This window comes from Caenorhabditis remanei, chromosome X, assembly GCF_010183535.1.
Source record: "Caenorhabditis remanei strain PX506 chromosome X, whole genome shotgun sequence".
Taxonomy (NCBI): Eukaryota; Metazoa; Nematoda; class Chromadorea; order Rhabditida; family Rhabditidae; genus Caenorhabditis; species Caenorhabditis remanei.
Window position 1 is genome coordinate 3,990,191 of NC_071333.1, and position 13,193 is coordinate 4,003,383.

Here is a 13,193-nt window from a genome sequence, read left to right on the forward strand (position 1 = left end):
TAGTGTATATTCTCTAAAATTTGGATTTTAGATTATCAGATAGAAAGACTGTAGGAGCTCAATTCAACCGATAAAAAAAAGTAAAAAGGAATATGAAGAAAATATGAACAAAATGAAAAAAAGTAGGGTTGGAGTGAAAATCCTATCAGATTTAATGGATAAAGCGGGAACAGACAACATGTAAGAAACAGATGAAGCAAAACATATATTAATAATGCATATTCAACTAGCAAGAATCATATTTTTGCGACTCATCTCAATTAGAAAAGAGGTAGCTAATACGGGCGGCATGACGGCTCAACATATGGATGTTCACAAAAAAAGAGAGGTAGCCTAATCGTTTGATTCAGCTCTTAGATAACTCCATTTTACTGTTGCTTCTGCCGCACCATATAGATCGCCTATTCTTTACCATACTCATCATCTCTTGTGTGTTTGAAACGGTGGTTGAGTAGAATTGAGGGAAATAATGGAAATAATATTTTGGAAACGTATATGTTCAGATAGAATAGGGTACTTACTATTCTGAGAGATTTGAAGAAAGTTTGATATTTTTTTGTCTAGAAATAGAATCTTATGAAGGCTCTAACCATCTCTAACCAATAAATTATTTTTACACATCATGTAATGATCATACCTGTCCTGGACTAGTTTCCCCTAGACTTCACTCGAATCTTGCTCTAGAGTTCATGTCTAGGCTTGTTGGATAATTGGGCTGAGCATTGTCATAGAAACACACATCCTACAAAATTACATCCTCAATTTTGTCAAATTAAAAAAAAAATTGTATGTCGAAATTTTGAAGAAAGATTTATTGGATTCTGAGTACTCACAAAAATTGAGATCGAAAAGTGAGACAATTATAATCCAAAACTAGACTGCCCAAGATTCTAATCAGACAAGCACGCTTTCGCGCGTAAAAGTATGATGAGATGAGATAATTAATTTCACGTGACACCTAATTGTGTTCGCAACTCCTTTGTGAATTGGTGGACAGACCACTAATCGATTTGTTTTTAGATCAATCAGATGAGTAAAGCAGATGGACGAGTCGCTTTCCGGAAAATGAAGAGACGAGGTTATAAGCAAGATCAAGGTAGAGATTAATAATCGAGCGGGACCTTTTTTGGGGGATTCATTAGGCGGGAAGGAGAATAATAAGGATAGAGGTCTAGCGGGTAACGTAGAGGTCCAGAGGGAAGCATGAATTAACGGGTATGAGGTAATTAGAAACAAATGAGGTAGAGGAGAGAATAATGGTTCCCACGGTAAGGAGTGAGTACACAATTTTGTGGATTTTGTGAGAAAATGTATGATGACAGCAATCTGGAAACAGCATAGTTTAATGGAACTCAAAGACTCCGAAAGCGAGCAGAGCAGATGAACATAAAATTATGAGATTATATCTATAATAGATTATATAGCACTTATAAGCCGTCTCCCTCTGTAGTCTCAGTCTGGCTCTTATATAATACACCTATTTCCAAAAAGGCGTGGGCTTGCAATTAGACTCATGTTCAAGATCTTATCGGATCTCAATCGTTCCTACTTGGCAATAATGTAATATATTGAATTATTTTTGACATCAGCCTACATCTAAACCGAGATCACGAGAAAGGAAAGTTTAGATCAGTGAAATGAAGCGAGTTGCAAACTCAACAACAAGAATGAGCCAAAAGTTTCCGAGTCGCGTACTAACGAATCACCACGCCTCACATAATCTTCGTTATGTCTCCTAATCATAGTGTACATGACATTTGGAGGTGGGCATTTGGTAAACAACGCGGATAGCTTTTGAGGTACATGAGTACGCAGGGAAGAATAGGAGGTTGGCATGTGAGGGATTTAGAAAGAGAAAGTGGGGGGGGGGATGGAGGGAAATCCGGTAGTGAAAGGAATAGAAGGAAGTGATAATGAACCCTACAGACACAGTTTTAGATTATACAATGACACTTCAATTATCAGATAAACTTTCTTTGAACAAGATGCAGCCTAGATTCAAGCTGTATGAGGCAAGCTTTTTGACAAAAGTAAAAATTGTTGAAAAGCCATTTGTCACGTTAGAGAAGCTTAACTTTTATGCAAGGAAACAGTTATCTTTGTTGAAAGAGGTCAGTCAGTCACAGTCAACGTACACTGCGGGACACTGCGGCCTCAATTCCGAAATATGACTCATTCTTTGAATTTGAAGTCACGTAAGTTCTACAAAATGGTCAATGACTCTAAAAAAACGATTCTAAACGAACAATCAAGAGTGTTTTATAAGATTATAACTAAAGCTAGAGATGACTTGTTCACAAAATATATACAAAAAATGAAAAGACTCGAAAATTTCCCGAAATTATAGTTTTCCTCAAAAGTTTTTTACTGAAATTGTTGGTGAAATATCTTTATACAATTCAATTTTGGACGGAGAGTACGATTTCAAGGTTTTTAGACAACGTATTTTGCGGTTTTTCCTTTTTTCAGGGGTGGCTCCATACTTATGTGACATAGAAATAAGCCTTTTTTCACACTTTTTTCAAAAATTTCAAAAACCCCAAATCTTTCAAAATTTCTACAAGTGTATCGCTTTTGAGACCAGGAAAGTACATTTTTGGCATTCAAAGAATTTTTGAAAACGACAAAATTTTTCCAAAAAAATTAAAAATTGAAGTGGCTCCATATTTATGTCCCGCAGTGTATGCGGAGTTGGAATGGGTCGAAAAGACCTTCCAGCTCATTAATGCAACGATCGGCTGTGGATCTTCTTTCTTATGTAGTTGGGTAGGTACAACAAAAGTTCAGGGAATACAACGGATTGTTCAGATAAAAATATTAGGAAAAATGGGTTAAGTCAAATCGTGATTTTTTTTTTGTTTCCGATTCTTTCACTCAAGATATTCTCATAATATCTTGCAACCTTTATGTCTACTCAACAGTCGACGTCTATTTCTTCGTGGAAACAATACACTAAATGCCAATAGGAAAAAGTATCACTATCTCCTAGTAAAGTATAATAACGTTTGGTTATTTGTTCAGAGCATGAAAGAAACTCGTTTCTCCGAAAACTGAAATAATTCGTTGGCTTCGCATGGCTTGCCATCGGTGCCACCTGCCTCCGCCCGTATAGATAATCCCTGAGGTGAAGGCTCATTATGTCTAAAAGTCTCCATAGAAACAGAGTAAATGGTGAAATCTCATATTTCTCTAATCCGGCTCTGAGAAGAATTCATAGTACTACTTGTAATCTTCTTTGGGCTTTTCACGTTTTCTTTTCAATCCTCAGGACTTCGAATACTTGAAGTAACGTTCTGAAGACGTAAAATATCAAGGTACAAGTAAATAAATTAATTAAACACTGAAAAATATTTAAATATAGTACTTTACTTGAAACCAGGTTATTCGAATCGGCGGTTCAGAGGAAAGCATGAAGGTTTAGCGGGTATGAGGTAATTAGAAACAAATAAGGTAGAGGAGAGAATAAGAGAATAATGGTTCCCACGGTAACACAATGTTTTGGTTCTAGTGAGAAAATGTATGATGTTAGCGCTCTGGAAACAGCATAGTTTAGTGGAACTCATGTTTGTATGGTCAGGAAAGGTTGAGAATCCTACCAGGTAGGATATAAAACACTCCAAAAGCGTGCAGAGCAGATATAAAGAAAATTATGAGATTTTATCTAAATGTAAATTGTTTTTTTATATATCCACTCGCTTTACTTTCGAAGTTTCACTCCAGTTGATCTCTCCTAACCCGCTTTCCTCTTCTACAGAAATCACGAGAGAGGAAAGTTTAGATCAGTGAAATGAAGCGAGTTGCAAACTCAACAACAAGAATGATGCAAATGTTTCCTAGTCGCGTAGCAACGAATCATCACGCCTCACATAATCTTCGTTATGTCTTCTAATCATAGTGTACATGACATTTGGAGGTGGGCATTTGGTAAACAACGCGGATAGCTTTTGAGGTAGATTAGTACGCAGGGATTAATAAAAGGTTGGCATCTGAGGGATTTAGAAAGAGGAAATTGGAGAGATGGAAAGAAATCCGGTAGTGAAATGAATAAAAGGAAGTGATAGTGAACTCTAGAGACATAGTTTTTATTTGTTTTTTGTTGCTCGCCTTTCTCACCTTAACCCACCTTTTGATCGGCCTCGTGAGGGACACATTTTCAGCCTCTCGCCACCTATACAGTGCGTCCAATAATGATAGGACCCCCCTAGATTTTGGGGTTCCAGACAGAACCAGAACAGATACAAAAAATCTGTGATGACCATTCGATTCAGGGTACAAAGAAACCCCAGGGGCCATTTTTTCATGATTGTACCACTTTTCTTATAAGCGTACCACCAAAAAGTCATTTTTTCAGCCGTCCAATAATGATAGGACCCCCTCGAAAATCGAATTTTCAGTTGATTTTCAAGAAATTTTTTTCTCGGAAAACTTTTAAAATCGATTGAAATATTTGTTTTCTGTTGTTTTCAATTGGTTTCATTATAGTTGTGGCGTTTTCAACCCCAAAATCAAATGTTAGCCATCTTCGAATTTTCACCCATCTGAAAAATTCACTGTTTCAGAACTTCGAGACCTGTCCAAGATATGGAAAAGTGTCTAAACTTTTTTTTCCATCATTTTGGCACTATTTTGGCATATTTTGAAATGTTTCTTCATTCAGATCCAAGAATTCATATTTTTGACACAATTTATGAAAATAGTGGAATTTGGTCGAAATGGGTTTGAGAATCCTGAGTATAACTTTTCAGAAAATGAATATTTTTACAAATCTATTGCTTATTTTCATCATAAATGGCTCGATTAACTTTACCAAAAAGTTTCAGAATGATACGTGATCGGAGCGCTGGGATACAGGTCTCGAAGTTCTGAAACAGTGAATTTTTCAGATGGGTGAAAATTCGAAGATGGCTAACATTTGATTTTGGGGTTGAAAACGCCACAACTATAATGAAACCAATTGAAAACAACAGAAAACAAATATTTCAATCGATTTTAAAAGTTTTCCGAGAAAAAAAATTTCTTGAAAATCAACTGAAAATTCGATTTTCGAGGGGGTCCTATCATTATTGGACGGCTGAAAAAATGACTTTTTGGTGGTACGCTTCTCAGATAAGTGGTAGAATCATGAAAATATGGCCCCTGGGGTTTCTTTGTACCCTGAATCGAATGGTCATCACAGATTTTTTGTATCTGTTCTGGTTCTGTCTGGAACCCCAAAATCTAGGGGGGTCCTATCATTATTGGACGCACTGTATTGTAAATGTTTTCACCTGAATAAAATAAATAAATAAAAGTCAATTATTGGTCATATTTTCCTAGTATGACGTCATAGGGGACTGATGACATATAATTGTAAATCACTACCATAGGGGTGCATATGCTGTGAAAAGAGTTTGGATTGAAACAACTTTTTGCAACTGTGCAAAGTGGAATCCTCACCTTACAGACAACGTCTCTTACATTAAGAATAGAAATCATAAAATAATACAAGAGACAGGATCAAGCCCCTCACGAGGCTCTAGGCCTGGTAGGAGGGAAAAATAAGAGGAAAGCAAGATATTAAGTCAAAAGGCATTAGGGGAAAAATGGGGGAACTGGTGAAGTTGTGAATTAATTAACAGAAAGAAAGAATAGAAGTAAGAAAATGAATGAAATAACCGAGATGAAAAGAGGGACCACGGTGACAGCGATTTAACATGGGGAGATCAAAGTCTATTAATTGAATTATTGAGTAAGGAGACAAATTTACAGGGGAAAAGGAAGTCATGGGTATTACTTGTAATATAATTCCATAAGGGGATTGTAGTAGAAAAAAAGTCATTCACGTCGGCCTAACACAAATTAAAGGTTTTTCAAGTTTATGAGACAGAATGCCATTGGGTGATGAAGAGTAAAAACAGAGCAATACTCAAGCAGAGGAAGAACATACGTGTAGAAAAGATGTCTGTAAAGTGATTAAGATCTAGACTTAAAGACTTTGAGAAGTTGATTACAGCGGAGTTCGGCTAATGAAGATATTTTGGAGAAGTGAAGGTCGAATTTGAGACATGAGTCAGTTAATAGACCCAGATTCCGTACTACTGTGGATTCTGGACTGAGATAGGAATGAAGTATACATGAAATGAGAGACGTTTAGAAAATGCGTCCTGTATGGAAATAAGCGCCTTTTGCGAAATCCTTAGAAATGCCTAACAATTATCGAAGAACGTCTTCTCCGATTATTATCTGGGTTTTAGACGCTTTACTGCATAAGCTTCGACAATCAAACATTGATTAATTAAAAATTCTAATTATTTCTTCCACACATTATATTGATTTCGGCAGTAAAAGGATTTTAAGGTGAGTTTAGTTCAATATAAAGCAAATTAATGACAACAGACTTGAGTTCTGTGCCCTACATTTTGGGTATAATTCTAGATTGGATACTTTCTAGTAGATCACAAATGTAAAGCTGTGGTGCAATTAAATGAAAATTTTGAATTTATCGCTTAACTTTCTGCTCACTGATATCCTCTTACAGAGGAACTTTTTTATATGCCGGCTCGGTCAGAGTCGTTCGCAGTTTTGGTTCGATTTAATGGAAAAACGGTACAAAAAGTAAAAAAAAAGAAGACAATTTAAAGAAAATTGTGACACAGGCCGGGTCGAACCTTCATAGTGTGCTTCCCACACCACCTCGCTCAAGTATCTTTAGATGCAGAGATATATGGGGCGAAACAAAGGTAAATTTGGTGGAAAATCGAGTAAATCACATGTATCAAATTTGGATTTTCCGACGAGAATATTTGGATTCTGGAGACCATTCAGCAAGTTTTGAAAACTAATTTCCCATTAGAATTCAATTGTCTTCGGATTTTGCTAGTCTCGTTGCTAAACACTAATGTCAGTGAGAGTTTGAGTGCAGTTTAAACTCCGCCCACGATCTCCAAGAAAACTTTTGTTTCGGAAAAATTGGATTCCTGACACGTGAAATCCCATTTGAAAAACATTCTGAGATCTCCGAGTGTTGGCCCAGCAGGTTGAATTTCCAAAAACGATTTCGTCGTCGAGGACCATGACTATCTGGGAACCACCGTCAAGAAAGAAAAAAAACTGCTAATCAGAATTATTATATTCCTAATCCATAATCCACTAGATTTACCGTTGAGAAAAATCATTCTTGTTTATTTTAAGACCATTGTAAATCGAATATTTATTTACCAGTTGGTTGACTAAACCTACGGCTTCTTTCATTACTTGTTGGTAGTTTATGTTAGCTGACATTGAGCAGTCCGTTTTGGCAGAGCAGAGCAAACGAATCGGAACTTTCTTCTTATGTTTTCCTTATTTTCAAATATTCTCGATGATCATTCAGAAATCAATTTTTGAACTTTTGTCTGATCGGCGGCGACACTGCTTCCCTCCTGCAATTATGACTAACATTTATTTAAGATTTCATCAAGAACTTCGACAAAACTCCAAATGTGTCATCGGCTTCAGAAATAAATGCGTTGGAAAATGGTTTATGAGACCAAGCTAAGCGATTGAATAAACCCATCGAGTCTCCGCAATCACACAAAATTTACACGGACGGTAAGAAGGATCTCCAAAATGACGCTGTGAATTTAATTGTTTTCTAATTTATTGATCGATAGAAAAAATAATACAGAGAAGTGACTGGTGGTCAGGTAAGGTCCCTCACAAGAGTAAACCCGATAAGTAAAACCTGATATTACAAATAAAAATAAAATAATTGAATCTAGCATTGGGAAGGGGAGAAGGAACAGAGTAACTGTATTAAAATCAAAATCAGTATTAATTGTTTACAAGAAGCGACTTGTAATTTATAGGGGCAAAGGAAATGAGAAGGAAGATTAGTCAAGGCATTCCATATTGGTATTGTAATTAAGAAAAATCTAGTTATGATTTATACAAATTAAAATTATTTAAACAGATGGAAAGGATTGACATGGAATGATCGCAAATTGATACCACTGGTTTTGGCGCGTTACAGTTTCTAACAAACACTGATGCAAAAGTAAAATGTTTCTCTTCCAGCTGCCAAAATGCGTTTTAAAAAACTTGAAGAAATTGCAGAACCAAATAAAACAGTTTAGAGCCAAGTAAAAGAGAAAACGGTTGCGGTTGTTAAGACTTGTTTCCTTTTTTTCTAACGTTTAGTCTTTGAGACGCCATCCTTATCATACCAAATCCATCTCATCTAACAAAACCAAGTTTGGTTCCCAGTATTTATCTAACCGGTTGTTACCCTTCTGGAATTCTCTCCCCGTGCATGTTTTCCCTGTGAGATCTGTCTCCATTGTTTCAAAAATAGTGTCAACTTTGGTCTCCTTTACAAAAAATGGTTTGAATTGCCCATTTTCCATCTGTCAATAATTACACCTTTGCGGGACATATGGTAGAACAGAGAGATGGGTTTTTATTTTTCAAACGGTACATTAATCCTATAATTGTGTGTTTTAATTAAATGACAGATGGGTTCGCCACTCTAAAAGGGACGTTTTCAAATGTGCACATATGGTCATTCCCAAAGCCCCGCCCATATCTCATATACTTTTTCTTTTTGATACAATCAGTATAACATGCGATAACCTACTGAATGGCTGTCGAAAAAAGTATTCCTATTTTTATTGAATTTAACTAAATGTTTCAATTTTTCATCACTTTAAAGGTAAGAGATTATATTTTAAAAGTGTGTAATGCTTGCATTGACCAATTCATTCTAGAAACAAACACAACTCTGATCACATTTTGATTTTTGGTAAACAATTTAAATCCCTGAAAAATTTTCTTGAAACGGTCGTCATCTGAAATTGATCATTTTTCAAATTTAAGTTTTACAGTATACTGCTTTGCCCCAAACAGGATTTAATTAGTTTTGAATTGTATTATAAAGTAAAGTTCGGAAAGATAACAAGCAAGTCAAGGTGTACTTATTGGCCAGATGTTTCACTTCCGACGAGGAGAAGTCGCCGGTTTTATAAAAAAAACGCGACGTTTAAAGACAATGATGAGAATTTGCATCAGAGGCAATAATGAGAATTTGCATATAGTAGAGCTTGGATAAATAACCAATAATTAAGGTTTGGAATACCAGTCTCCTTACCATCATCTTACCTTCTGCTCTCTCTTTTCTAAATTCTATGTATCTTAAATTTTTTTACAGTACCTTCAAAACTCAAGTCCTCCAAGAAACTATGCCAAAAATCGTCAAGCAAGAGTCTTTGGGAGTGCCGCCTCCACCTCCAACCACACCGACTCGCTTCTCCGTGGAGATGGAGAAAATGAAGAAAAAAACCCGGTCCTTCAAAGACAGGAAGCTTTTGATATAGATGATAAAGAAAATGAGAAAGAATTCGACCTTTGTAAAGAAGTCGAGAGGATTGAAATTGGAAAAGAGGAGGAGGAGAAGGCGGAGGCAGATGAAGGAGACGAGGACTTTGGGAAAGTTTGAAAGTAAGTTTTCTATAATTGTCAAAGTGCACTCAAGTGTTACAATCTTGTACTTGAATAGCCCATCTTCTAATTAATACTTTCTCAGGCAGGATCAGAGTCATGCCCGTGGCTTTTTTCCTTTTGTCCCTTCTTTCCCTCCATCTCCTAAACTCCAGAATCTGGTAAGTCTGAAACCACTTTATTGTTCCAGAATTTAAGATTTCATTCATTTCAGAATCGCCTCGCCTCTCTTCCCTTCATGGACCTCCTCTTCCAATTTCAGAGCCTCTTGCAACTGCAACTACACTGCTCAAGAATTTACTTTTTCTGCCCCCTCCCCCCATCTTTTGAATTCCTGCCTATCGTGCCTATCTATTCCATTATCTACTTTCCTATAACCCTGTGAACTTTCCTTTTCAAACCTCTTCTTCCTTCCCGTGTTCCCTATCTCTAGACATTTCAACGTTCAAGTTTTCTCTCCCCTCCCTCCCTATTGGCACGTTTTTTGTGATTGCCTCTGAAGATTTCTATCCGGACCTCGATTTATCCCGATTTCCGTTGACTTATCCTTTTGTGAATTCCCTCCGGTTGTATCAGTGGCTATCTACCCTTCATCTCCAAAATAAATAGATCAAAGACGGAATATATTTCAATACATTGATTGAATGAATTTCAATACATTGATTGAAATGAAAAAAGTCATTTTTTTATTTCAGAGTCTCCATTGCAGCATATGCTAAAAATCGCTCTAAAGGCCCTAAATTCACGTTTTCCCGGCTCAAATTGAGCTTTCGTGGAAGAGTTTTAGGACCGAGATTCCGACAATCGCGCGGCCGAGTAGTCCTCTCGAACAAGTTGTTTTTCTCAATTTCGCGTTTTTTTGCCTTTCAGATTATTTTCGTCGATTTTTTTAAATTTCATCGTTTTTTCGACAAAATATTAATTGAAAATGCATTATTGGCAATATTTATATTTATTTTTATTTTATACGATTTTTTGACTTTTCAAACAGAAATTGTTTGATTTACGCCGTAACTTTTTCTATTCTCTGTTTTTTCCTTTGTTCTATGAATTTTGTCGTTTTTCAGATAAAAGAACCCGCAAGCAGCCACTCGACGTTGAAATCTCCAATTTTCTTCATTTTTTGTGTTAGTTTGTCTCAGAACTTCTGATTTCTCTCCGCCAATATTTCATTTCAGTGTGATGGCTCCCGATGGACATCCTTCGGACATTCCGCAAAGCTGTCGACAACTTTGACATCGTCTTCAGCAAGGAGAACAACGAAATTAGTCATGTTAGTTTCAGATTTTACTATTATTTTTTTCTCCGCCTAAATTTCCAGATCCCCCGCATCACAATTGGAAGAGAAGATTGCGCCGACTCGATAGACAATACAACAAAAGGAAATTGAAGGAATGCTAAACGATGAAAGAAAACTATTACTTAAATGTCTTTATTTAAAATATCAATTATTTGCTTGGAATGTTAATAAAAACGATTTCTCAATAAATTCTGATGAAGTAGATCTTTTTTCTGTCGTCACAGCCATTACGTTTCTCTTGCCTTCAGTCGAAACTCGATTTGAAATCTCTATGGACGATTGTATTAAAAACCAGTGTTGTGTGCTTAGCACTACTTACCATGAAGATATAAATCTTTCTCTCATTCCAGAGTCGTCACCTCCCATTATACCCATCGCCAAGAAAGGTGACTACAGATTGATACTTTGGCTCTTTATGATTTAACGGGGGTTTTAAGAATCAACGGGGGTTTTAAAAATAGACGGGGGTTTTAAGAATAGACGGGGGATTTCAGAATAAACGGGGGTTTTCAGAATAAACGGGAGTTTTCGACAAGTTCTATTTACTTATACTAAGAAAACCCCAAAATGGTCAGAAATGACTACACTCCCTCCAGTATACATTTTTTTCATAGGCTTTTCCAATTTTTTTGGTTTTTTTTGTTTTTTCTGCATTTTCTCATTTACTTATCTATTTTGTACGTCGCATTGTTTTTTGATCATAGAAGTGTAATAATTGTCCTCCTTCTTTCTTTTGCTCTACACTTGAAATCGACGAAACGGCTGGAAAGGAAGACTAATAATCTTTTACAAAACATTTTGTGATATTGCATCAATGTTTTGAACGTTTTTGAATCAAAATAATGTTTAATTATTTTTTCGATAAAAATTTTGTTCCATGGGGGGGGCCCTTATGTGATTTTCGAAATAAATAGAGAAATCTCAAAATGGTCCAATGGTTTATCAATTGTCTTATTTTGATTGTTTACATTTGAAAACGTTCCCTTTAGTGTGGAAAACCCATCTGTCACGTAATTAAAACACATAATTATGGGGTTAATGTTCCTTTTGAAAAATAAAAACCCATCTTTCTATTCTACCATATGTCCCGCAAAGGTGTAATTATTGACAGATGGAAAATGGGAAATTCAAACCATTTTTTGTAAAATAGACCAAAGTTGACACTATTTTTGAAACAAGGGAGACATAAAATTTAGCGAGCAATAAGTACATTACTTGCAATTTGTGTACTTCAGTACAAAATATTGATGAAAACGTCAAAAAATAGGAAAACATTTCGATGAAGAAAAACAACGAAATCGGTTCAAACATATTTCTGAGGTGTATAATCTTGGAATTGGTTTATTCTATCTCTCTTAGCAATATTCTGATTATTTTCGGAACAAATTTTTTCTTGGAATTTTTCGAGAAATTTGTTTTTTTCATAAAGGGGAACCCTTATGTGATTTTTGAAAAAATCAAAATATCTCCAAGATGGTGCAATGGTTTTTTGATGACTTTAATTGGACCTAATAGAACTTTTTGCGGAGAATACGAATACGATTTGAAATTTGAGTACTTCTAGAGGGATTTTTTGAGAAAAGTTGGAAAAACATGAAAGTGAAAATCACTTTAACGGTTTCTGGGGTGTCTGAGGGGCTGAAAATTTGTGTAGGGGTAGTCAAAAACTCTCCAAACATGTTGCAAAAGTTTTCTAATGTTATCTGAAAGATTGAAATTTTTATGAATTTTTTGGTGAAAAGTCAATTATTGGGCATATTTTCCTAGGATGACGTCACAGGGGACTGGTGTCATCTTGTTTGTAAATCACTACCATAGGGGTACATATGCTGTGAAAAGAGTTCGGATTGAAACAACTTTTTGCAACTGTGCCATGGCCCAACACAAACATTCTCACTCTTACAGAAAGTGCCTCTTAATAACTTTAAATAGTTGTGTATTTTACTTATGTACTTTATTGACAGAAATAGTATTAACAAAAAAAATGCATTGAAAAAGGGGAAGACTAGATACATCACAGTTGTTTCTTATTCTGAATCATAGACAATTTTTTTTTCGAAAAAAGTTGAATGTTACTTGTATAGAAAAAAAAACAACTTTTTTCTCAGAATCCAAACAAAGCTCACTTATACTTTAAATTTTATTAATACGGAGCTTGGCAAATATAAAAAAAATTATTTGATTTTCGAACCTTTCTTCCTTTCCAGTTGTTTTTCCATCTGAATACATTCGATAATTTCCATAATTTTGATTGCGAATGAAAACGAAAAGCTCTCAATCATCATATAGAACATAGAGACCTGAAAACGTTTAATTCTTGCTGAAAAAAACTATTGAAAGCTTACATCAAAGGGGTTGAATTGTCTGCCAAAGACGAAAAAACCAAAAATAATAAGTTGGCCCTAAAAAACAGTTTGATTTGAAGGAATTGCAAAAACGA

General features: G+C 35.6%; 1 protein-coding gene across 1 annotated transcript; it reads left to right on the forward strand.

Moving 5' to 3' along the window:
• Positions 1-8,641: 8,641 nt before the first annotated feature.
• On the forward strand, positions 8,642-9,451 carry GCK72_022770 (uncharacterized protein; the record flags this gene model as incomplete). The annotated part of the gene is made up of 2 exons (XM_053735057.1): positions 8,642-8,668; positions 9,164-9,451. 2 exons carry the CDS (start codon positions 8,642-8,644, stop codon positions 9,449-9,451), a joined length of 315 nt encoding a protein of 104 aa, XP_053578623.1.
• Positions 9,452-13,193: the final 3,742 nt, after the last annotated feature.